This window comes from Drosophila biarmipes, chromosome 4, assembly GCF_025231255.1.
Source record: "Drosophila biarmipes strain raj3 chromosome 4, RU_DBia_V1.1, whole genome shotgun sequence".
Taxonomy (NCBI): Eukaryota; Metazoa; Arthropoda; class Insecta; order Diptera; family Drosophilidae; genus Drosophila; species Drosophila biarmipes.
In genome coordinates this window covers 46,925-74,458 of record NC_066614.1, presented here as the reverse complement: position 1 = coordinate 74,458, position 27,534 = coordinate 46,925, and the positions used below count along the sequence as shown (strand labels likewise).

General features: G+C 33.9%; 1 protein-coding gene across 2 annotated transcripts in view; it reads left to right on the top strand.

Annotated features, from left to right (window-relative positions):
* Positions 1 to 6,014: 6,014 nt before the first annotated feature.
* LOC108024894 (plexin-B) overlaps positions 6,015 to 27,534 on the top strand; it is a 30,602-nt gene continuing 9,082 nt past the window's right edge. The window contains exons 1-5 of one of the 2 annotated variants that reach the window (XR_006367443.2): positions 6,015 to 6,805; positions 13,943 to 18,700; positions 19,743 to 20,329; positions 20,389 to 20,647; positions 22,234 to 22,416. Coding sequence is in view for 1 of the 2 variants with exons in the window: in XM_044091277.2 (XP_043947212.1) it covers positions 6,304 to 6,805; positions 13,943 to 18,700; positions 19,743 to 20,329; positions 22,234 to 22,416; positions 22,485 to 22,592 (6,138 nt within the window). In the remaining variant the exon portion in view is untranslated. Of the gene's footprint in view, positions 6,806 to 13,942; positions 18,701 to 19,742; positions 20,330 to 20,388; positions 20,648 to 22,233; positions 22,417 to 22,484; positions 23,540 to 27,534 lie in introns of those variants that run through there. The other variant, XM_044091277.2, reaches the window with a different exon arrangement.

The following is a 27,534-nucleotide window of genomic DNA, read 5'->3' as shown; positions in this document are numbered from 1 at the left end:
ATAGACTGCATCTCAGAACTATTTTTTTTGTAAAAACCTTCCGGAACTTACGACTGGGAGTGACTGAAAAATTTGAGAAAATGTGCATTACTTTTGTTTGACTGGCGTTTCTGACCATTTATTGTGGACAAAATTATAACCTTCGAAGCGAAATCAAAAATTTGTGTTCGGTTTTTAGATTTGTGTATAATCAAAAAAAAAAAGATTTGTAAAAAAAAGCACCTATTTTGTTATGCTATTTATTTATTAAATCTTCTCCCTTTGGATACTAGCAATAAGTATATCAAATCTTAAACTAATTAATTTAATTAACAGTCATATTACTGGTATTGTGCCAAAGGGGGCCAAAAGTTATTGCTGGCTTGGCAGATCGTTGCGTTTTAAACGGGATTGACAGAAAACCCAAGTAAAGCCTCTTGCGAGGCGATTGAGGTGCACAGAGAGTTTTTCATTGTAGGACGCTTTTGTTTGTCTATTTCTTTTTTTCGGTAAGAATGCCGAGGTCCCTGTGGATGTTTTGGTTCCGAATATACCATGGTGTCCCAATGATAGTTCTCAGGATTTTAATTTGAAAGCGCTGAATAATGTTTGTGTTCCCCATATGTGGGAGTCATATGTACGGATTGAGAGTGAAGATGTAGAGCAAACCCTTGTAGTCCAGTTAATTTTTTTTTAATCCGCCAGATAGCACCCTCTCTACTACGAGGATGTTGTACCAGTGTTTTCATGGTCGTTTTCATGAATGACATAAATTCCATCATACTTTGTTACTTGGTGACCACCATAGATTCCAGAGTGCTTTGTGACTGTACTTGGATCTGCTGAGCGTTTCCTGGATTAAACTGGAAAGGGTTTTCTGTCCCTGATCGAAGGACGTCGGCGTATGAGAAGCCCTTCTGTATTTAGTTGACCAAATGAGGATCTTGCAGCCTTGCCGAAAAATACATACAGCGGTGCATGCGAGGAAGTGTACGTATTTTGGGTATTCTGATGATTCGTTGCTGTCACTTTTCGCATGCGGTCCTTCATCTCTTTGTATATCGCCCTTGTCGTTTGCAGTGTGCTTACCTTGGCAGTTAACGCTTTTTTTGTTTGGGGGCAGGGCAGTAAGCCGAATTTTCAGACTGTTCAAAGTGAACAGTATCCCCTGGTGTGTCCTGACAATTTGTGCATTGCACTGGGACGTTCCTTTTATTTTACTCTTTCACGTTAATTCTTCGGTTCAATAAGTATTACCGGGTTATAAATGGGGTGCACTTCATTTTTCTTCAAGACTTTGCTGTCTGGCTCCAGCTCGACCATGAAGAATAGGTGCGGCTCCTTTTTCATGTTAATAATGTTACTGACGTTCCTTGTAGAAAACCCGTTTTCCTTGAGAGTATCGATAACTTCCTTGGCAATTACGTCGGGCTCGATTTTTTTTTAGTACCACTTGCAGGTCCTTGCTTCTTTTTACTTGGTAAGTGTAGTAGCTTTTTCTAGTTTTCTTTTCAGGTATTGTGATACAACTCGGAAATGTTCTTCATATTTGGTCTGCAGCTTGGTTTCATGTACATATATCCCGTTTTGTGACCGGAACAACATGAAAGTTTCCGTCCCCGTTAACCAAGGCATTCGAGATTTTCTCCCTAATGAAAACAGCCTGGTTCATTTTCTGGTAAAAGCTAGTCCGGTCTATATGTCCACCCCCGCTTGCTGAATTTTGTTTTTGTTTTGATTCGTTGTCGTGGTTTTTGTTGCAGTTGTATTTAGACCTGCGGCTGCAGCTGTGGATGTTGTTGTTTTTTTTTTTTTGCCGTAGCTGTAGGTGTTGCTGATAAATGTAGTGCGGATGCAGAAGTTTTACCGCTGCATTTTGTTGGTGCGCCAGGTTCGAAACTGATGGTGAGGGGTTTCGCATTGTTAACTCCACGTCGTTGGCATGATTTGGCTTTCGACCGACAGTAGGGTCGTTTTTTCTTACTTAGTCGCTCTTTATTTTGTTCATAGCTCAGTAATTAATATTTTATAATATAAAATTTGCTTATTTGAAATTAGCCTGTTTAGTTTTTGTGTTTTGTTTCCATTTAATTAATCGACTTTATTGCACTTCTCGCGAAGTTCGCACGAGACACTTCGGCTCTCTTCATCTGTCACGAAAAGTGGCGGGTAAACGCCCTTTTTGGTAGAAATTACGTTGTTGTTCATTAAAATAGATTAGAAAAAACTGAAAAAAAAATGAAAACATCATATTAAGGTATATATTTATAACCGTTACTCGTAGAGTAAAAGGGTATACTAGATTCGACAGAGTACAATACAGTAAAGTATACAATCTTGTTCAGGATCAATAGCATAGTCGATCTATCCATGTCCGTCTGTCCATTTGTCCGTCCGTCCGTATGAACGCTGAGATCTTGGAAACTATAAAAGCTATAAGTTTGACATTTGGTATGTAGATTTTTCAGCTTCTTGCGCAGCGCAAATTTGTCAGCAGGGTGCCAACGCTCACAAATAACATAACAATAGAAACCATCTAGCTCGCACATTTTTTAATATTATGTTAAAAAGTAAATTACATTGTTCTCTTATTATCAATACCCATCTACGTGCCAAAAAATAATCGAACTACACATTTAAAAGTTAAACCCAAATATATTCAATATTTTGCAATCTCAATTGAGCTTGCACATCACATGCTGAAAATTAGCAATACGCCACTAGCTGCTGGACGCAGCATTACTAGAAGGGGATTACTAACTTTCATTTTATTTTCCCACCAATTTTTCGATCCACCAATTTATGACTTTGATATAGACGTCCGATTTTGATAAAATTGAAATCAAAATTCAGAACTAATTAAAAAAATGTTATTTCCAAGCGTAGGAGGGTATATGTTAAAAAACACCAAACACATAATTATAATTTTTATGGGAAGTATAAGATATAGATATCCGATCCGGCTGGTTCCGACTTATATAAGTACTACCTGCAAGAGAAATAAGGCTTTTGGGAAAGTTTTAGCCCGAAAGCTTTTAAACTGAGAGACTATTTTGCGTAGAAACGGACGGACAGACGGACGGACAGACGTACGAACAGACGGATATGGCTAGATCGACTCGTCTTGTGACGCTGATCAAGAATATATATTCTTTATGGGGTCGGAAACGTCTCCTTCACTGCGTTGCAAACTTCTGACTGAAATCAATATACTCTCTGCAAGGATATAAAAATTTAAAACTATATAGATTCTGTCATACAAATTACGGTTTGGAAGATATTGACCGATAAAAGAAGCAATCCCTTTCAGTTCAGTATCGAAAACATTTTAAGCTTACTTGACAGCCATTAGATATCTTTTTAATTAAAAGAAAAGCATTTATAAGTTTGTTATCGACTAAATATTTTCGTAATAAATAACTCTTTTAACACCACTCATGTATGATTAGTATAACAGCAAAATTGAAAGGAACTTTAATTTTAATTCAATAAATTTATTTTTAAAACAAGAACTTCTAATATTGAACAAAACATCTTTTTTGTGCAAGGTAAAGAGTCGTGACGATTGCGACGAACTAATATAATGAATAAGGGATGAATATAAGTATAATGAATATACTAAAGATATAAATGATATAATGAGATATAATATGATATAAGCTTTTGACATGAAATGTATGTTTGGTTAAATAAATACAATAATGATATATTAAATAAACAAATGTTTCTATTCGACACCCTGGATAAATACCTAAAAAATCTAGAAAATTCTGTTTCTGTTTAAAAAACTTAACAAACATTACAAATGAATTTCTATATATAGATATATATAGTTAACAAAAATGTTAATATATAATTCCTGGATGAATTAAAATTGTTTTGAAGATCAAAATTTATTTTATTTTGGACACAGAAAAAAATGAACAAATTTAATATTTTAGGAGCATTGTCCAAAACTTCAGAGCACGCGGACAGATGTTAGAGGAAGGACATACACAAGCCAAAATAAACGATAATGATACACCAATAGATAACCTTAAAAACCATTTTTTTAAATACAAAAAGGGTACTATAAAATGGGTTATACATGAAGTTATAAATGACATTTTTAAAAATTTTTTATCCGAATTCACCCATGAGACAGAAATTGTTGCTGGTGAAGGATGAAGAAGAAAGGAACTCAACTAGAAAAAAAGCCAGATTCGAATGTCCCAAACCGGTTTCGAGTCATTTCCAAATAACTGGTAATAACATAAAAAAAATGTCAAAAAAACTTTCCGCCGTGCGAATTTAAATCCTCCACGAAAACTATTGAATTGTTTACAAATACTTTGCAATAGAGTTATATTCATAATTTCATAATTTTAATAATTGCATTCCTGGTTAATTAATAACTAACTTGTATTTAACTTTAAACCTCAGTACATACCAAGGCGGTAAACCAATTTAAATCCGGCCGGATATTGTTAAAACTAGCACCCATCCATTCGATAACGGTTTGCATATGGAGTCAAAATCTGCCAAGCGTGCCACCCCTTTTCCGAAGGTTCGATTATCATCAAACTTAAATATGCTTAAATATATCATTATATTGTTTTTACTGACTAATAATTTAATTTACTTTTTTACATTTTTTTTCAGTTTTCATTACCAGCAATACAGTTTAAAACCACTTGGAAATAAAGTTTTATTCATTACGAAAAAGATTATCTGTTTATCGGATTTTCTGTGGAAACAGACTTTTTTAATTTCAACATTTATTTAAATTATGAAATAATATAATAAAATAATTTGTTGTAAGTCTTTCCATAAATAAATGGACTATTCAAAACGGTTGGGATTTTTGACAAATCTACCCTCCGTAACAGCTAATCTGAATAACTATGACTAATCAAACCAAAACTGTTGTTTCTACGCAATTCATTTTTAAATATCTTCTTCATAAATCAGATTTGGTTGTTCGAGTGCTCAGTGTTGTGCTCATTAAAAGTGACTATATGAAAGTAAATGGGAAACCCACTAGTCATAAGCAAAAAAAAGAAAAATAAACGCAAGAGAATGTTATGCAAATGTAAGCCTAGTACTCAGATTTGCTGTGACCGAAGTTAACAGTTTTAAAAGTACATATGTACATGTACCTAGCAGCTGGCTTTTTTGACAAAATGGAAATGGGGAACTCTTCGTTTCTGCCAATAAGTTACTTTTATTACTATAACGTTTATTCCATTGGACAGCATTTTTTTTATTTGCGTGGACACGCCCGGTAGAAGTCTAAGCAAGGAAGCGAAGTCTCACTGGTCATGCTGCTTCTCAATTGAATTTTTTACTTTTCTCTAACACTTTCACTGTTCTGAGGATTAACCCTCTGTGCTGTTGCTTTCCGCGAATCAAGTCACCTAATTCACAGAAGTCCTTATGTGTTTTCTATTCCATTTTTAAATTACGGTTTCCACACATCTTCTGCACAAACACAGCAAAAGAATAAATTTCTTCTTCAGTTATAAATAAATGTCTTATTTTTTGGGCCGCGGGTAGCGAAGTCTATTAAAATTCCCTTCTTAAATCTGGTATCTTTCTGGTATTTTTTTAGCTCATCTGAATACCGCGCTGAAAAAGAGACCAGATGAAAAGCATTAGCCGCCTATTTACTGCTCACTCACCCCTTTGGTTTGGCTCGTGGTTTTCATCGATGTAAGTACTGGTCTTTATTTAGAATTATGCTGAATTTATAGTTATGTGCATGAAGCTATAATTGTGTGATCTTTCTTGTTGATATAAAATAATTTTTCTGTTATTGTTAAATTATTTGTATTTTGATTAGTCGAGTCATGCAATTGCTTTTCCTATAAGTAGCCGAGAATTGAACTTACAGATATCTCTAAGATTTTTAATATTTGCTTACGAATACGCTAGTGAGTAATGGCTTGAAACGTCGTGTTTAGTAGAAATATGTGGGAATCGGGTATTACAAAGAGAATAAATAAGTATTCGATAGATCGATATATCCTAGATTAGTTTGCTCCTCGATAGGAATAATAGTGTACACACTAAACGTTGCTTCGGAAATATCATAATCTTAATATACTTAATGGTTTTTATTATGTTTTATAAATGCTCTCAAAAAAAATCGGAAGTTTTTAGTCCCTAACTAATTCTAATTTCAAATTATACCTGCAAAGAAACTTTCAAAGTGTATCGGTTAAATATTATGTTATTGAAAACTTAGTAGACTGTTGAGGATGTAATTGTTTAAAATGTTATTGAGAATTGCTGCTCAAAATCTACTTAAATCTGACCAGAAACATATACAAAAAAACAATAAATATGATGCGAAAGGGCTTGTATTATGCGGACTTTATTTATATGTTATGTGGACTGTGCATTATTACCATACTCAGTACGCATCATCAATCCGTAAATTGCACAAAAGAATCGCCGGCTCAGTTATCTTCTCCCTCAAATGATATTGTCGCCCAGTTTAACCTTCCTTCAATAACGTCAGCATCTAACTATGGAAATCGCTCAAAAGGATATAATGGAGAAAACGGTGAAGACTCTCAATCTAAGAACTATTTTACGCATCTGAGCTTCGATTTTATGAACAATGTCTTGTTTGCGGGTGCCACAAATAAAATACTTAAACTTAACGAGAACCTGCGTGTGCTGTCTGAGGCTGTCACTGGACCCGTAAATGATTCACCACAATGTCATGCAGGAGGTTGCCCGGAGGACATAGAGACATCGCTGGTCAACAATTACAATAAAATTCTCGTAGTAAGCTACGCTCACGATGGCATTCTTATATCGTGTGGTAGCATTCGACAAGGTAATATCCTTGAAACATATGTATAGAAAGAGAAAAATGGTACCTCTTAAAAGAGGTAAAAATAGTCGTGACGTATCCAGCTTTTTGAATAAAAATTAAAAATACTGTGTGATAATTACACTAAATTAACTCTTACTCGAACCGCTGCAGAACAATATTTAAGATTCTTACCTATAAAGGTACTTTATCTCCCAAATGTCAATATTTGTATATATTGTATGTCAATATTTGTGTAAAAAAACGGCTAAAATACCCTCAGGAAAATTTGTTTTGTATACAAATTTTTAATTCTATTTTGAGCTGCGCCCAACTAATTTGGGTTGACAACTATAATGTCATCCTTTAATTTTTCCGAATAAATAAATTGGCTACATTAAGTATAAACTAGTAAAAACATCGGAAACCTAAAAAAATGTCAAATTTTTAAACAATTTAGTTACAGTAAAGCTCGTGTTAATATCGTAACAACGCAAAAAAATCCGACCGATTATCGAAACGTGCACTATTTAAATGTTATCTACTAGACACACAACGTGCAGCAAGTCAGAAGGATCCAATACGCCTTTAAGCCGCTGGTGTGTGCTATAGACTTGGTAATGCAGGGATGGACTAGGTGTGCTAGTGAAAAAAATAATTTTCTGAGCAGAATTTTCTAGAAGTTCCCACTCGAACTTCTATTGGCTGAGTAACTAATAGTCCATCACAGTTAAGTAAATGTAAAGTGGTGCATGTCTCGATGTTGAACAATTTAACATTTTAAAGTCTGTCAATTTGTAGCTCGCAATATACATATTTAATGTATACTATAAATTTATACAATTACATTTATAACCTAATTGGTTAGATGCAATTAAAAACATAAATATATAAAACAATATAAAGAATGGTGAAAAATCGAAAAATACTTTAATTAAAATATTTAAGAGGTTTTTTTGTGACCTAGGGTTTTAACTTTACCAGGAACCCATTATCCTTTTTGGAACAGCCTTAAAATAATATTTTGTCAAGTATTTTTTTACGATTTCAAAATCAATGTTTTATTGCCAAAGAAACCTTTACAATAGCATAGTTTTGGACCTTATAAAATCTGTATAATGTATATATTGGGTGGAAATATTTGTGTGCCTGTTAATAAATTTAAAGAGAGGTAATCTTTAAAGACTTTAAAGAAATGTTGTCCATCGTGATAAAAAAGGCATTCTTTATCAGGATCACTTGATAAGTTGATATAGCCTTGATTTATTACTAGTATGTAAAACAGTAGGCGTGTACCTATTATTAGACCCCTGCAGATGCTACTATATTTTTAGTAAGCAGTTGGCAACGTGTAAAGGATAAGTTTCCGACACCAATGAAGAGTCCTAGCCATGTCCGTCTGTCCATTTCTATCCAAACTAGTCCCTCAGCATTATTTCTATTGAAGGTAATGTGTAAGTTAAATCGGACAACTATATCCTAACAGGAATAACCAAAAAATATTTTTAAAAATTTACAAAATATTTATAACATTGTTTTTTTCTTTAACATTAACTTCTACTTCTGCAAATATCATTCTTGAATAAAAAACGTGAGGGAATGTCAATGGGTATAGACTCTAAGGCCTAGCGCGAAATCGTTAAAGCAGCTTTTAAGAAATAGGAAACAAGTTTAAACAAGAAAGGAAGTTAACTTCGGTAAGCCGAAGTTTGTATGGAGTAGTCTGATTTTTATTAAATTCGAAATTCTTACAAATAAAAAAATTATTTTCCCAATATTACAAGATAATATATTAAAAAGCCCCAAAGCTATAACTTGTTTAATATTATTTTCCAACCAATTTTTCGAGCGTTCCTCCGACAGCTATATGATATAGTCGTTCGATTTTGAAAAAAATGTAATTCGAAATTCAGAACTGTTTTAAAAATGTTAGGTTATAGAAGGTTATATGTTAAAAAACACCATCATATTTTCCGACTAAATTTCCGTGGTAAATGTGGCCATTTTTATTGATTAATAACTTTGACACGCGTTTTTTTACAAGAATGTGTTCTATGTCAAAAGTTGAGGAATCTGGACGGCTATACACCATAATTTAATTCGAAATCGTTAAAACCGTTTTTGAGAAATCATAAAAAAGGCTACAAAAAATATATAAAAAAAAACGTTGGACCATAATTTGTAAACGTTATTATTTGGAAAAATCGTGTTTAAAAAGCGTACGTAGTATTTCGAAATGCCTAGCGATGTATAGTAACGGGTGTAAACAATTTAGTTATTTTAGCTATTTTTTCGGCAAACTAACTAGTTTTTCCAAAAGTGGTAAAACTAATGTTTCTTAAACTGAGTTGTTTAACATCGTTTTAAACTTTCAGGACTCTAAAATAACGTTTTGGGAAAAACTAAATACATTTTTTGACAGTTAAGGTGTCATTCGACGCGTATTTTAAGTGGAAATACAACTAGGTGTATATTAGGGGTATTTATCACCACCGGCCCTTACAGATTACATTTTCATTTTTACACTTTTACCGCTCTGTTTCCCATCCAATACCTTTCGATTGCAAAACTCTCCTTGTGCGCTACGTCACTACGTGGACTGCAGTCCACAAATATTTCTGTAGTATGTTTTTATTTTTTTTTTTTAATTCGTAATGCTTTTGATTTAAATCCTTACCATAGTTCGTTTCATTTTAAATTTGAAATAAAAATTTTGTTTTCAACGGTGCATTATGGCTTTTAAGGTTTTTACGCGTGATTTATATTCATCCAAATGCAGTAAACTTGATTTTTTATTTATTTACCTTTTTCAAGCTTTAAAGTCGTTTATAACGTCGGTGGAAGCAAAATACAACTTAAAACCAAGAAAATTAGTTAACTTCGGCAAACCGAAGTTTGTATACCCTTGCAGTTAAATGAAATAATCAACTTTAGTAAGACCATGTGAAATTTTTAATGATTGTTGCTGGCTTCAGTGATATTAAAAAATAAAATCATTTCATTTTTTTAGATCATTGTTTTACATAGAGTAATCCGATTTTTATTAAATTAATTTCGAAATTCTTAAAAATATAAAAAATTATATTCCCAATATTATTATAAGATAATAAGTCAAAAAGCCCCAAATCTATAATTTGTTCCTATGACAGCTATATGGTATAGTTGTCCGATTTTGATAAAAATTTAATTCAAAATTCAGAACTGATTTAAAAATGTTATTTCCAAGCGCAGGAGGTTATATGTTAAAAACACCAAAGATATAATTTTTTTTATATTATTTTACCACTAATTATCCAATCCTTCCTATGACAGCTATATGATATAGTCGTCCGATTTAAAAAAAAATGTAATTCGAAATACAAAACTAATTAAGAAATGTTATTTCCAAGCTTAGAAGGTTGTATGTTGAAAAACACCGAAGATATAATTTTTTTTTTAATTTTTTCCCTGATAGTTCCTATGGGATCTATAAGATATAGATGTCCGATCCGGCTGGTTCCGACTTATATACTACATGCAATAGAAAGAAGACTTTTGGAAGAGTTTCAGCCCGATACCTTTTAAACTGAGAGACTTGTTTGCGTAGAAACGGACAAACGGACGGACAGAAGGACATGGCTAGATCGACTCGTCTAGTGACGCTGATCAAGAATATATATACGCTTCGGACTCTCGCACTTTGTTTGAAGTAACGAAAGAATTTTGCCACTTCAGAAAATCTTATGGGCTTGGCTCAGGAAAGCAAGTTGTGCTTCCCGATTTATTTTCTTTTCAGGGTTCGTAGTTTAAGTCCTGCCCAAAACTTATTTTATTATTTGGTAATCAAAAAAGAAACAAATTATATCTAATACCTTTCAAGTTAAATGTTATACTTCTAATTGTTATTCAAATATTTTATTTTGTTTACTAAATTTTTCCTAATTATTAATCAAATATTTTATTTTTTTCCTAAAAAACTTGTAGGGCTACAATATCTTACAACTTTATTTTATACGAAATATATATATATATTCTGTTGGAGATGGCAAACCGGGTTTTAAATGGTAATAATATTTCTTGGTAACGCCTCGGAACCTTGCGCTGGGATAGGTTTAAACCGCAGGCAAAATAAAATTGATTGTTATTATACACGTTACTCTAGTAAAAGGGTATACTAGATTTGTCGGAAAGTATGTACCAGAAAGAAGGAAGCGTATCCGACCCCGTAAAGTATATATGTTCTTGATCACCAGACGAGTCTATAAAAGCTAGAAGAGTCAGACTTGGCATGCAGATTCCTGAGCTTCCTGCGCAGCGCAAGTTTGTTTCAGCGGGGTGACACGCCCACTCTAACTCCCACATTTAGCGAAAATATGTAGAGCCTACTCTAGCCAACGCCCACAAACCGCCCAAAACTGTGGCTAAGTTTTCATGCTAAAAAAATTTTTTTTTACAATATCGCTGGGATGATTATATATCTTTATATTCATTTTTCTCCCTTAAGCTGAGTAACGGGTATCTTATAGTCGCTAAAGTTAAGCGTTTTTCTTTATTTTAAAAAAATTTAAAATTTTTAGGGTTATGTTAACTATCGGTTTTCGCCCAGCTTACTTTGTGATAATAAAATATTATTTTTTTTTTAATATGTGAAATTAATTATTTAAATACCACTGTGGACGCCAGTCCACGTAGTTACGAAGCGCACGAAAAGGGTGTCCGAAGGACACTACTATACATACACGAAGAAATAAAATCCTACAGTAATCGTCCGATTGTTTCGTGTGATACATCAAACCTAAGGTATCGTAAAAACTAAAAGAATTGCATACCAAGACTTAAAAATCAATTGGTTTTGGAGAGAAAGTGGTGAAAGTGTAAAAGTAAAAATTTGGACAATTTGATTTGTTGGAGCCGGTGGGGATAATTACAGTTATTTTACAGTCCTGACAACTCTAGACGATGTTAAACAGCTCTATATTAGAAACCTTAGTTTTACCACTTTGGGAAAAACTAGCTAGTTTGGCGAGATCTTCTAAATAAAAACTCTTCCTACATTTTTTACATTCCGCACGACGCTACTCAATATGCCAAATACAAAAAAAAAAACAAGAAAGGAAGTTAACTTCGGCAAGCCAAAGTTTGTATACCCTTGCAGCAATAAAAAATAATCAATAATTTTAATAAATTGAACTCGAAATTCTTAAAAGTATAAAAATGTATATTCCCAATATTTTAAGATAAAATGTCAAAAAGCCCCAAAGCTATAATTTGTTTCACTTTATTTGCCACCAATTATCCAATCGTTGCTACGACAGCTATATTATATAGTCGTCCAAATAAAATTTAATTCGAAATTCAGAACTAATTAAATAATGTTATTTTCAAGCTTATAAAGTTAAATGCTAAAAAACACCAAAGATATAATTTTTAATTCATCTTTTAAGTCATAAGTTAAAAAACACCGAAGTTATAATTTTTCAATATTATTTTACCACTAATTTTTCGATTGTTGCTATGGGAGCTATATGATATAGTCGTCCGATTTTGATAAAATTTAATTCGAAATTAAGAACTAATTTAAAAATGTTATATCCAAGCTTAGAAGGTATATGTTAAAAAACACGAAAGATATAATTTTTTTTTAATATTTTTCACCGATAGTTCCTATGGGAGCTATAAGATATAGTTGTCCGATCCGGCTGGTTCCGACTTATATAGTACCTGCAATAGAAAGAAGACTTTTGGGAAAGTTTCAGCCCGATAGCTTTAAAACTGAGAGACTAGTTTGCGTAGAAACGGACGGACAGACGGACATGGCTAGATCGACTCGTCTTGTGACGCTGATTAAGAATATATATACTTTATGGGTTCGGAAACGTCTCCCTCACCTAAACAGAAACAAACAAACAGTCAAATTAAGAACAGTAAAGACATTTTCGTAAATTTCTTTTTTTAATTTTTAAATTTGTTTTACTTGGCTGAGATAATGACAAAGAATATTTATATTTATATTATTGTAAAAACGCTTTTTTCTACCTTTTACACACTTTCCGATGACTCTAGTGTACGCTTTTACTCTTCGAGTAACGAATATAAAACACAAAATAAAGTTATTTCGTCATTAACCTTTACAACGTATGTGCAAAAGCTAAATCTGCCTCTTAAGATGGCTTGCTCCCTTTCTCTTTTTGTTTTGGATTTTTATGTATTGTTGTTGTTGTTGTATTGCCAAAAAGTAACATATTTCATAATACGACATATATATAAAGAGCATTCAGCAGAATAAATTTGTTTACTCACTAAACAGTTAGCAGTGACCATGTTTTTCTGCTAATCGTGGCCAAAGACACAAAAACTATTAACGTAATTTATATTTTATTTTGATGTTATATGACATTTGGCTAGAATTAAAAAATTTAAATAAACAAATTGAAACTACTTTATTTTCTGTTCTTTTGTACCCTTAAAACACGGTACGCACTTATACAATAATAAGGACAGGAAATGTTTACATATTTTCACAATGAGGTATTTATTTACTCTTTTAAATGCATTTAGGCTTTGAAAAAATTCGTATGGATGTATGTACTGTTTCTTATGAAACATATATGTATAATTAAACATCAAAGTACCCCCAAATCTTGATTATCAAAATCCTTTTAAACGAGACATCGAATTAATTAATCAATAATTATAATAATATAACCTTTTAACATCAAAAATGTACCTCGATAGCTGCTAAATTTCAAAAACTAAAAGTAGAAGGTAGAATGTTGGGATTAGGCATACAAATTACAGCAAAGGGCCCACTTTAAAGCTCACAAACAACCTTATCGCTAAAGTCTATCTGTACACACTTTTTTTTAGTGAAAATGAAAATGGGTTTTATTGATTAATAATTATCTTAATCCTAGGGATAATCGCATAGTTAATTTTCTAACTGAGTGGCGCTCATAGTTTTGATCTTAAATCAAAAAATTATTCTGTAAGGTAAGGTATTGGTTTCGCCGATACCCATCGATTGACCTGAAAAATGATATGTTTACTCTAACTTTCACAAACCGCCTAACACTGTAGCGGTTCTGATTTTTGTGAATACCCATCAATTTATTTTAAAAAAAAATGTTCCTCGCTCACTTTAATACCCATAACGCTAAAATCTATCTTATTTATTATTTACAGGCGCATGCGAAATTTACAGCCTTCCGCGGTTTCCATCAACGCCTCAATTTGTCGCAGTTCCATTGGCGGCTAATGATGAAAATGCATCAACATATGCATTTGTAGGTCCTGCACGATATTCATGGAAAGAAGAGGATATTTTATATGTGGGAACGACGTTCACGAACGTTGGTGATTATCGCCATGACGTTCCTGCCATTTCGTCCCGTCGGCTTGATGATTTAAACTACGCAGAGTTTTCAATACAGCAGTCAATTATAAATATCGATGTCAAATATCGGGATCATTTCTTAGTCGATTATGTTTATGGCTTTAACTCTTCTGAATATGCGTACTTTGTTATTGTTCAAAAAAAATCACATTTAGCTGATGAGGCAGGTTATGTAACCCGTTTGGCTCGAATATGTATTACAGATCCCAATTATGACAGTTATACTGAAATAACAGTTCAGTGTACGGCCACTGAAAATCATATTGACTACAATATACTACGCGATGCCAAAGTAACTCCGGCAAGCCAAAAATTAGCTCAGAAAATGGGTATAAAAAAGGACGATCACGTGTTAGTAACTGTTTTTTCGCCCTCGAAAGAGATAAGCGATCAGCCAGAAAGCAAATCGGCTATGTGCATATATAGCATAAAAGACATTGAGGACATGTTTATTGAAAATATTCATCTGTGCTTTAACGGAACCATAAAGGATAGAAATTTGGGTTATATATCGGGCACTATCAATGACGGCCGGTGCCCAATAGTTGGCTCGCTCGGTAACATATACAACTTTTGTTCTGTAGGACTTAAGATAAGCGGAGTTTCTCCTATCACTACACACGCTCTCTTTCATTTTGATAATGTATCAGTTACGTCAATAACTGCAACGTCAACGACTGATCAGCAGCATTCTCTTGCTTTTCTTGGAACCGACAAGGGATTGATAAAAAAAGTTTTATTATCTGGTCAGAATCCAGGTGAGTACGAAGAAATAGTTGTGGATGCTGGAAATCGGATACTACCAAACACTATGATGTCGCCCAAAAAAGATTTCCTTTACGTTTTATCGCAACGTAAAATAACTAAACTCAGAATCGAGCATTGTTCTGTATACACAAATTGTTCAGCTTGCTTGGAGTCTCGGGACCCTTTTTGTGGATGGTGTTCATTGGAAAAACGGTGCACCGTGCGGTCAACATGTCAGCGAGATACGTCAGCATCGCGATGGCTTTCTTTGGGCAGTGGGCAACAGTGTATTGAGTTTGAATCAATTATCCCTGAGAAAATACCAATTACTGATCTAACACACCTGCACCTAATAATTCGAACACTGCCCGAACCTTTTAATGCAAAATACCGATGTGTCTTTGGAAACTCTACCCCTATTGACGCCGAAATCCTGGACAATGGACTCGGATGTGCTACCCCCCCACTAGATGAAAGACCAGTAATACCAACTAATACAGACCATGTTTTGGTGCCATTGTCCGTTAGAAGTTCAGAGACAAATAAGGACTTTGTATCAAGATTTTTTGCATTCTTTGACTGTTCGCATCATGGAAATTGCCAGGAATGTTTACAAAGTTCATGGGGCTGCAACTGGTGTATTTTTGACAATAAATGTGTCCATCAATCAATACAATGTCGTAATATAGAAAATTCGGTAACTAGTGTTGGTCAATGCCCCCATTTAAAAAGCAATCGTCCGGCGATTCTTTTACCGGTGCGGGTGCCAAAAGAAATTCGTTTAGAGATAGAAAACTTACCAAAACCCAAAAGCGCTCACGCTGGATTCTTGTGTACAGTTCATATTGAAGCTGCTCAGATGCTATTGCCTGCCCACATTGAGTCAAACAAGATTGTTGTTTGTGAAAAAACACCTTATTTCTACGAGACTAATACACATGAATACCAAGCAAAGGTTGTAATTACATGGAATTTCCAGCACTATGTGGACACGGCGATTGTTACATTATATAAATGCGACGTACTGGGCTCACATCGGGATCATGCTGATTGCAGTTTGTGTGTCACTCGTGATCCAAAATACCAATGTGCTTGGTGCAGCAACTCATGTGTATATAACGAGACTTGCATAGCAGACAGTGATCGTGCTATTAGTGCAGGATCAAAAACAACTAAAGAAAACGAGTGCCCTTTACCAAGGATCGATATTATTAAACCGTTATCTGGACCTATTGAGGGTGGTACCCTTATTACAATTGAAGGCAGTAATTTGGGCATTCGCGAAGGAGATGTGCGTGGAAAAATATTTATTGGGTCTGTGCCTTGTGAACTAGTCAACTACCAAATTTCTGTAAAGATCGAATGCCGCACTGGAGCAGTGATGTATGAAATGTCAGCGCCTATAAAGGTTGCAAATGATGCAGGGTATACTGAATCTAGTGTACAATTTCACTTTAAGAATGTTTTGCTAACAGGATTATATCCCACGATTGGGCCCAGGTCGGGAGGAACACAATTGTCGTTAATAGGAAAGTTTTTGAACATTGGATCAACCATGCGAGCATATTTAGATGAGTACGAGTGTCATATAAACGTTACACAAGCTTCTTCAACTCAAGTTAGTTGTACTACATCAGAGGCGACCCAACCAGAACCAATACGGTCTCTACACCTTCTTATTGACGGTGCCAACCGAACTTTAGAATGTCATATCTCACCCGCAACTATACCCAATAAAAATCTAACTCGAAGTAATTTCGGTTCATACCAATTTCGTACGTTACCAAGGCAGCCCTGTTCTATTTTTAACTATACCCAAGACCCGCGTATAATGCAGATTAAGCCTTTACGCAGTTTTGTAAGTGGTGGTCGCGTTCTGACCGTTCATGGAATGTATCTTAATTCAATTCAAAAGCCTGAACTTGAAGTTTTTTTTGATAATGAAAGAGTAAACAAAACATCTTGCATAGTAATCAATTCAAATCAAATGGAATGCCCATCTCCTCCGGTAAATGATAAATTTCAAGCATTTAAAAGTTCTAACAGAGTGATGGATTCGGAATTTGACTTTAAAAATGAAAGTGCGCATCAGAACGAATATTCTAGACGAAAGCGAAAAGCAGACTTCGTAGACAACTTTCATATATACACAACAGGGGGAACTGCGCCTAGCTATTTCGTCAATAATAATATGGATGTTACAACTTTTGTAAAGGTCCATGAAACGCAACTGAATTTACAACTTAGTTTTGTAATGGACAATGTACAGCTTGTTCGAGATCTAAATAAATACTTTCATGATATCAGGAGCACTATTGTTTATTTAGCCGATCCAAAATATTTACCATTTCCAAATGACGGAATTAAACTATACAAGGGTGACAGCTTGGTTATTGAAGGCGAGCTACTAAATTTGGCAGCTGATGAATACGACGTTAATGTAACCATTGGTACTACTCAATGCAATATAACAAGCCTTACACTAACTCAACTTTTGTGCATTCCACCGGAACATCAACCACTCCCAACTGATGAAAATGGTGTGGATCAATCGACAGATTTACCTCTAGTTGTGGTTAAAGTAGGGCGAAATCTTCGTTTCGCCATAGGATATTTGAAATATGATTTAAATAAACCCTATGTTTTTTCACATGCCATGTTTGTCGTTATATTGACAGTTGCAGTGCTTGTCATCGTTTTGGTTGTCGTACTAATAATATTTAGAAGGAAATCGACCCAAGCAGAACGGGAATACAAACGAATTCAGATACAGATGATAACATTGGAAAGCAACGTTCGTTCTGAGTGTAAACAGGCATTTGCTGAGCTCCAAACGGACATGACCGATCTAACAGCAGATTTGGAGAGCACCGGTATACCAACGTTAGATCACGTCAATTACATTATGAAAGTTTTCTTTCCCGGTGTATCAGATCATCCTATTCTAAACTCCCGAAAATTTTGTGGAAGTAGCCCGCACACTAACTATGATGCAGCTATGATACAATTCGAGCAACTTATTGGAAACAAATATTTTTTACTATTGTTCATAGAAACTTTAGAAGCTCAACGGTCATCTTTCTCAATTCGCGATCGAGTTAACGTCGCCTCTTTACTTATGGTTGTTCTAATGAACAAAATGGAATATGCGACGGAAATTTTAAAGTCCCTTTTATTGCGATTAATTGACAAATCGCTCGCCAGCAAGCATCCTCAGCTAATGCTACGACGCACTGAGAGCGTAGTTGAAAAAATGTTAACAAACTACTTAGCAATTTGTATGTACGACTACCTAAAAGAATATGCTGGATCTAATTTATTTTTGCTGTTCAAGGCAATTAAGCATCAAATTGAAAAGGGTTTGGTGGACGCAATAACCCACGATGCTCGTTATTCACTTTCAGAGGAACGACTTCTCCACGAACAAGTTACCCATTCTGTTGTAATTTTGCACATTTTACAAGATGATCTTGATGAAAAAGTCCAATGTCGTGTAAACGATTTGGATACCATATCGCAAGTTAAATTAAAAATTTTGGACGCAATTTTTAAAAATACTCCGTTTTCTATGAGACCATCTGTGCACGAAGTTGACTTAGAATGGAGGCATGGAAGAGGAGGTCATCTCACATTACAAGATGAAGACCTAACTACAAAAACAATAAATGGATGGAAACGCCTCAACACATTGGCCCATTATGGAGTAAAAGAATCGGCTGTGATGTCACTTATAGCACGGCAAAATGATAACTACCACATACCGTATGGCAAAAACCAAAATCAGGCACCTTACCATAATTGTAAGTTATAAACTCAAGTCAAACAAGAATGGAAATTACATTCGGCAAGCCGATGTTTGTTTTCCCTTTGCAGTTATAAGCAATTTTCAATGCTACTAACACCATGTTACATTTTTAAGGATTGTTTCTAGCTTCAGTGATGTTAAAAAAAAATGATTTCTTTACTTTTTTGACCGTTTCTTTGAAAGCTATATGTTAGAGTTTAATTGGAAATTCTTTAAAATATAATAAACTATTTTCCCAATAGTATAAGATAATATGTAAAAAACACCGGAGCTATAATTTGTTTCATATTATTTTAACAGCTATATGCTATATTCGTCCGATTTTGATAAAATTAAAATATCAAATTTATAACTAATTAAAAAATGTTATTTCCAAGCGTTGGAGGTTATTTGTCTAAAAAATAACCAAAGATATAATTTTTTCATATTATTTATTCACCAATTTTCCGATCGTTTGTATGGCAGCTATATGATATAGTCGTCCGATTTTGATAGAATTTAATTCAAAATTCAAAACATATTAAAAAATGTTATTTCCAAAAACACACCAAAGATATAATATTTTTAATTATTTACTTACCAATTTTCCGATCGTTCGTATGGCAGCTATATGATATAGTTGTCCGATTTTGATAAAATTAGTTTTGAAATTCAAACCAATTAAAAAATGTTATTTCCAAGCGTAAACTCCTATGTTAAAACAAACGAACAACAAAGAGACAATTTTTTAAAATTTTTTCCAATTATTCCCATGGCAGCTCCCATAAGATATAGTTGTCCGATCCGACTTATATACTACCTGAAAAAATAAAATAAGATAATAAAAGAAAAAATAATTTTGTAAAAATTCCAGCCCGAAAGTTTTAAAACTGAGAGACTAGTTTGCATAGAAATAAACGGACAGACGGACATGGCTAGATCAACTCGCCTAATGATGCTGATCAAGAATATAACGTCTTTAAACTTTTCACATAAATCATTATACCCTCTGCAAGGGCTTAAAAACTAATTAATATAACTCTATTCTTTCGTTGCAGTTTATTTTATAAATAACTCTCAAAGCCATATTATAATTAATAATGACATCGAGTCAGGATTGCAACAACCTCGACTTTACCATCTTATCAAACCCATTATACCTGATCATTATATGAACATTAAAAACTCTGCCTTATCTGGAGCTTCACCAGCAACTCAATCATCCCATTGCGTAAATAATTGTAATGAGAGGGTAAACAAAACTATACCAGAGGTCTACTTAACACGTCTCTTGGCCACAAAGGGAACTATACAAAAATTCGTTGATGATTTCTTTTCAATTATTTTAACCGTTAATGAGGAGTTACCGCCTGCAGTGAAATGGCTTTTTGATTTGCTAGATGAAGCAGCTCGACGTCATGACATTGCTGATACTGATATTGTACACGCTTGGAAATCAAATTGTTTGCCCCTTCGATTTTGGGTTAATTTTATAAAGAATCCTGATTTTATATTTGACGTAAATAAAACGTATTGTGTGGATTCCTGTTTGAGTGTCATTGCGCAAACTTTTATGGATGCATGCTCAACTGCGGAGCATAGGCTTGGAAAAGATTCTCCGTCGAATAAGTTGTTATTTGCAAAAGTGAGTAATCGTACCGTGTACCTTATATTTAACAGTCAATATTTTAATCCTTCTCTTAGACGGATTTGTTAAGATATGTTATGAGCACAGCGTTATATGTATATGGCTATGTCTTGTTTCGTGCATAAACAATTCATAAAATTTTTTTGACTATGGGATGGAAAGATAAGGAGTGGCAAAACTACTACTACTTGTAGAATTCAATGTTTAAATGGAAAATAAGTGTTCGTATAAACTAAAAAAAAAGGAAAGAAGAGAGTATGCAGCAATTGAGTGCCTCGACCTTTATATCCCTGTCACTCAGCTAACAAATTTAAGGTACTAACTAAAGTTCTGATTTAAAACTATTTCATTCCGCCCATAGCTTGGCAAATTAACTTGAGTTGCATTTACTCTAATTTAGCCCATGTATTAGGCACTAGTATACTCTTTAAGTCAAGTTTTAATTGTCAAATTTTTAATCTAAGTCTAAGGACCTTCTTTTCAAATCCCTGACAAATCCCTAGTAGCTATCTGCCCGAAAAGTTTAGAGACCATGTAAAGGAACGTAAAAGCAAATTCCCACCAATTTTCCGATCGTTTCTATGACAGCTATATGATATAGTCTTCCGACTGTGATAAAATTTTATTCGGCATTCAAAACTAATTAAAAATGTTATTTCTAAGCCTAAAAGGTTATATGTTTAAAAACACCGAAGATATAATTATTTTTATATAAGATATAGTTGTCCGATCCGTCGGCTTGTATATAAGGGTATAAAAAGGAAAGATAATATTAATTATATCAGAGCCAGAAAATAACCCATTTTTTCAGCTCTGCCTTATAATCTACGTGGAATAAAAAAATTACTGTTCGAAAAGTTTTATTCCGACGGATTTAAAGCATAGACACTTCAAATTCTTCATTGTTCCGATAAGTTTAAAACTTAGGCACATTGATATATAGTAATGGACAGACATGGGTAAACTTCCTCGGCATTGAAGCTGATCAAAATTATAACTTCAGCGCGAGAATGGTGTAAATACTTTATGGAAGATATACAATATACATCGTTTGATTGGCGAGCTCTTTTATACAGATCAAGGCATACATAAAAAGTACGAGCTGCAAAGTTCTTGCCACTGTGAAAAATATCTTTAAAGACAACGTAGGAAGTGTCACAGATATCTCTTCCAACCAAAAACGTTTGGTTTACTGCATTAATGTACGTAAGAAACAGAACGGATTTTTGTTGAAAAAGATTTTTGTTATACCCTCGATATATAAGTCTTTTTATTTTTGGTTGATCCGTCCGGTTTTTAAGCAGTAAAATGCAAACTTAAAGTGTAATCGTATAAACAGGTTGGCCATTAAAATCTTGCAATTGAAATCCTAATTCGATAGGGCTTGATATCAATATTTCCATATTTTAATAAAGAAAAAAAGTAAATTGTCAATTACCCTCTCTAGCGCCGGAAGTACTTTTTTCTGTGTTCAGTCAAAATTTTTTTCAGGCTTTGTTTACTGTGGTGTTTCAGATTTTCGCGGATAGTAAGCGTTAGAGTGGGCCTAACCCCTGCCTACATGCCAAATTCTAAATTTCTAGCTTTTTGGTAGTTTCCGAGATATAAGCGCTTATACGGACGGACATGATCAGATCGACTGGCAAGTGATCCTGATCAATATATATATATATTATGGTGTCGAACACGCTTTCATCTACCTGTTACATACTTTCCGACGAATCTAGTATACCCTTTTAAAAATCTTAATATTACGATCGCACTATCGTAGCAGAATTGGAATTATGCGAATAGTGGTCTGCCAGTGCGCGGACGTCCGTCCACATTATATCAATATTTTAATTTTTAATTATTAAAATTAAATTCAATTATTACAATTTTTTAAATGTTTCTTTATGCAGGACATTCCAAACTATAGAATTATGGTTAAGGAATTTTACCGGGATGTCTCAAGGCTTCCACAAATAAGCGACCAGGAAATGAGTACAGCAATGCAACAACTATCAGTAAGGCAGAATGATGAATTTGACACCATTTCTGCATTAAAAGAGTTATATATTTATATAACAAAATATAAGGATAAGGTAAGCGGGTTTTTATTATCAAGTATTTTATTTTTTGTCTAATGTATTGTCTTTATATGTGATCAAAGATTATGGAAGCACTTGAAAACGATATAAATTGCCGGAAAATGCAACTTTCTCGAAAATTAGAAAGTGTTGGTGTTACACTTGACGGTGACGGAACATCTAATTGCTGACACACGCGTGATTTTTTAAGAATTGTCTGGACATTAACTTTCCTTTTTTTTTAGCAAGAACAATATTAATAACTTGCAACTTGTCAAATCTTAAAAAAAATGTTAATGATAAAAAATAGATCATATTTGTACAAGAAGCAGACTTTGTAATATAAGAACAAATATCTAATCGCTTTTATAACGAAGAGAAAATACACAACATTTTGACCAAATGCTAAAAATTATTTATTTCCGTAAATACCGTAATGGGAACACAATATGTGCAGCCCTAAATCTGAAAGTCCTGATAACATTTGCGATAGCTTAGTATAAGAATTATTAAAATTAGTATTAGTGTATTTTAAACACAAAAATTATATTTCTAGCTTACTTGTATATTTTTGACATGTGGACAATGTTATGTGGGTAATAGAACTCGTCTAATATCCCCGACAACCTTTTTTCAAAGGATATTTTAAAAATTTCAAAATTGGTGGAAAATATAATCAAAAGGGAAATCATACACGATCCAACCTCCCACTTACTATCTTTTTAAACTGACGCAACATGATCCAAAAAATCGGTAGCACTTAGCACTGAAACGCAAGAAATTATCTGAAAATTTCAAAAGTATTATTTCTTTGTAAGAAGTCCGATAGTAATTAAAAATATAATTTTGGTAAAATGTATATAACAAATTAGAGTTTTTGCGAAAGTGTTGTGCATTTTGCCTTCGTACTAGTAACGTTTGTAAACTTTTTCAGCGAGAATAGAACTGATTAATGTATCTTTATCTTAATTAATTCTTTATGCAAATTAAGATCCTAAATGTTCACAAAATATATGTATTTATATTGTATATAATAAGCTCTTAAAAATATAAAAGAAGTGGAACGATAAACCTCTTTTTAGAATAACTTTGACAAAGATAATATTTATCTTTTGAACATGATATTCTTTTAAGTCAATTACAATTTATTTTAATGGGAAAAATTTTGGCATACCGAAAAAAATATTAAAATAAATACTTTAAAACAAAGTTTTTTATACTTTGCAACTTGTACATAAACTGAGGCCTCATATACTCTGTTTAAAATCTTAAAAGTTGACCAATTTTTCGGGTAAGTTTTTAAACATTCTTTATACCCTTACAGAGGGTATAATGATTTCAGTCAGAAGTTTGCAATGCAAAGAAGGAGACGTTTCCGACCCCATAAAGTATATATATTCTTGATCAGCGTCACTGGACGAGTCGATCTAGCCATGCCCGTCTCTTAGTATGTCCGTATAAACGCCGAGATTTCGAAAACTATAGAGTTGATGTGTTTCAGCAGGTTGCCACGCCCACTTAAACGGCCACAATTCGCGCAAAGATTTAGCGCCTACAGCTTTAATGCTAGAAACAAATATGAAGTTTATAATATATTAGCCTTTCAAATCGGAAGATTCTAACAAATAACAGTCAAAGGATTGGCCAGAGAAATAATGAAATATAAACAATCCTTAAAAATGTAAAATGGTGTTACTAATGTTTATAGTTTCTACAACTGCAAGGGTATATAAACTTCGTCTTGCAGAAGTTTACTTATTTTCTTGTTTCAAAATATGAAAGCTTTTGAACTGCGAGGTATGTTCAAAAAGTAAGGTGACTTTGTATTTTCAAGAGAAACTATTAATTTATTTACCAATATTAATGTCGCCCCCTTCAAAGTAATCTCCCTCAGATACAATACACTTATGCCAACGGTTTTTCAATCCTTAAAGCACTTCCCATAAGCACTTTTCGGTATAGCCTTGAGCTCTTCCAGCGATGCAGTCTTTATCTCTTCAATCGTTGCAAATCTCCGTCCTTTCACAGGTCTCTTTAGTTTTGGGAACAAGAAAAAGTCACATGGGGCCAAATCCGGTGAATATGCTGGCTGAGGCATTATTGTGGTGTTGTTTTTGGCCAAAAAATCTCTCACAAGCAAAGATGAGTGAGCAGGGGCATTATCGTGATGCAAAAGCCATGAATTGTTTTTCCACAATTCTGGACGTTTCTTTCGTATTGTTTCTCGCAAACGGCGCATAACTTCCAGATAATACTGTTTATTGACCGTACGACCATATGGTAAGAACTCCTGATGCCCACGCCATGGTAATCGAAGAATACAGTGATCAAAACTTTGACATTTGATCGATCTTGGAGTGTTTTTTATCGGTCTTGGCTCACCTGGGCTCTTCCATTGTGACGATTGGGCTTTGGTTTCGATATTATAACCATATACCCATGATTCGTCACCAGTTATGACCCTTTTGAGTAAATCTGGGTCGTCGTTGACGTCATCCAACAGCTCTTGAGCGATGCTCATGCGACGGTTCCTTTGGTCAAAATTCAGCAATTTTGGAACAAACTTCGTTGACACACGACTCATGCCCAAAACATTTGAAAAAATGTCATGGCACGAGCCAAGCGATATACCGACATCTTCAGCAACTTCTCTGATAGTGATTCGACGATTTTCCAAAACAATTTTCTTCACTGCTTGAACGTTTTTATCAGTTGTTGACGTGCTTGGGCGTCCAGAGCGAGGCTCGTCATTGGCATCTTCCCGGCCATCTTGGAAGAGTTTGTACCACTTGTAAATTTTTTTTTTACTCAGAACAGTTTCACTGTATGCCACTGTCAACATTTCAAGTGTTTCGGAACACTTATTTTATTTTTTACACATAATTTGATGCAAATCCTTTGATCCATATTTTTCGATAGCAAAAAATCGCTGAGCACGCAAAACAACTTGTTACCTTTACGCCTCTCACAACTAAACAAAAAAGGGGATTCAATTGAAACTTGGTACAGATGTTAGGGAAGAGTGTACCAACATAACAAAACAAAAAAATCGATAATCGAAAATATGTTGCCCGCGAAATTTGAAAAGTCACCTTACTTTTTGAACACACCTTGTACAATGCTCCCACGGAAACGACTACAAGGGTATCGAAATTTCAGCTTGCCGAAGGATAACTTCTTGTTCAATTTAAAATCGATCTTAGTTGCTCAAGAACAAAATACAGATTGCTCATTGTGTTTTCATCATTAGATTGCCACCACCATTACAGTGACATATTTTGTTTATAAATAAATATTTTAAGACCTTACCTTAAGTTTTACCCTCAAAAAAAAAATGTTCTGTGCAACGGCAAAGTTCGTTTTGTTAAAAGCCTCTTGTCAAAGTTGGAAGAAACGGTAAGAAAAAAAAGCTTTAAGGTCTGCGCACACTGGGGCGGTGCGGTGCAGCGTGCCAACTAACTGTTCTTACAGCGTAGACGACGCAGGGCGTTACCACGTGAATGCTCGAAGAAGCATTCAAGCGGCGTTTGCTGCGCCGATGTGTAGTATTCTCGGAATCTTTACAACAACGAACCGCTAAAAACTACATCATCGTCTGATAAGCTGGACATTTTTAAATTGTAGAACTGTCACAGTAGAATGGAATTGACAATTAGTGTTGCCGATTCTAATAAAGCAAAATAATTAAATTGAATACTTAGAAAAAATAAATCAAAGAAGTCTGTTATGAAATCGAATGTATCGATTACAGTATATTCGCTCCGACGACTTCGCTTCAGTATGCGTTCCCCAAGCGGCGTCGCATCACATCGCCCCACTGAGGTGATGCGACGCGAAGCGACATGAGGAAGGCACATTAAATTGAAATCGTCAGGTCAAAAAATGCAAGCAAACGCAGGTCATTTGGTCTCATTTGGTACTATTTATCAAAATTGTTCAGCTAAACACAGGCATATTGATTTGCAGCGTGCCGAATGCTAAAAATTCAGAAAATATTAATATTTAGTAGTTTATAAATAGAGTTGGACAGACAGTTTTTAATGTTTTGAATTGGTAAATGTCGCCGTTGTTGTTGATGAATAACTTTAAAATGTTACTCCTTACAACAATGTATTGTTGAGGCATTTCAAGGGCTATGCACTTAAAAGTTTAACCGAAAAGGCGTTAAAACGGTTTTTGAGAAATAAAAAAAATAAAATTAAAAAAAATTATTCCTTTAATTTTTAAACGGTGGTACTTAGACAAAACATGTTAGGAAAGTGCATGTCTAAGATCACTCGAAATTGAGAATATGTAAGATAAGAAGAGAAGTCAACGGTTTTTTTTTTTTTTTAATTATTCTGGACAATGTGCATTGCCTTTCTTAAATATTATTCCGGGTACTCTGAATTTTTTGCCAGTGCTTTCTTAAATTGTACAGCTAAACACAAGCATATTGAATATTTGTTTATGTATTTGTTTAGTCGACGTATAATACATTTTCCTCACACAAGTTAATATTAGAACTTTACCTCGTTCAGCGGTGTTTTTGTTTGATATTAGAAGTTTTTATGTTTAAAATCATATATGATTGATTTGATTCTACTTTCATAAATAAAAAGTATTCAAGTTTCTTATATGGATCATAAACCCTAAGCCGTACGGATACGCAAAAATAAGTTTAATGGTCATGCAGTGTTATAGGTTCTAAAATATAGCCACTTATGTTGAAAAAACAATTTAAAAGGGGACTTTTACAACAATGAGTTGCATGTGAAACGTGAGGAAATGTCGATGGGCATTTTGCAAAATATCGGAACAAAACAACTTTTGGTCAAAGTCATAAACGATAGTATTTTGACAAATCATGTAAGGAAACCGAACAAAGTATTTTAAATTATCTTTCTTTCGGTACTCTAAATTAAACTTTTTTGGACAAAATAACAAACTGGCAAATTAACGGTCTGATTACTGACAAACAAAATAAGATGTTCATTTTGAAAAGTCTTCCAACATCTTGTACCTTTTTACAACAATTTTTTGGGCTAAATTACAATTAAAATTACCAATAAAATAATATAAAAAACAAGGGAAAATCAGTACCAAATGACTTTAAGAAGACTCGCTCGGTTATAGGCGGTCCGCCATACAATT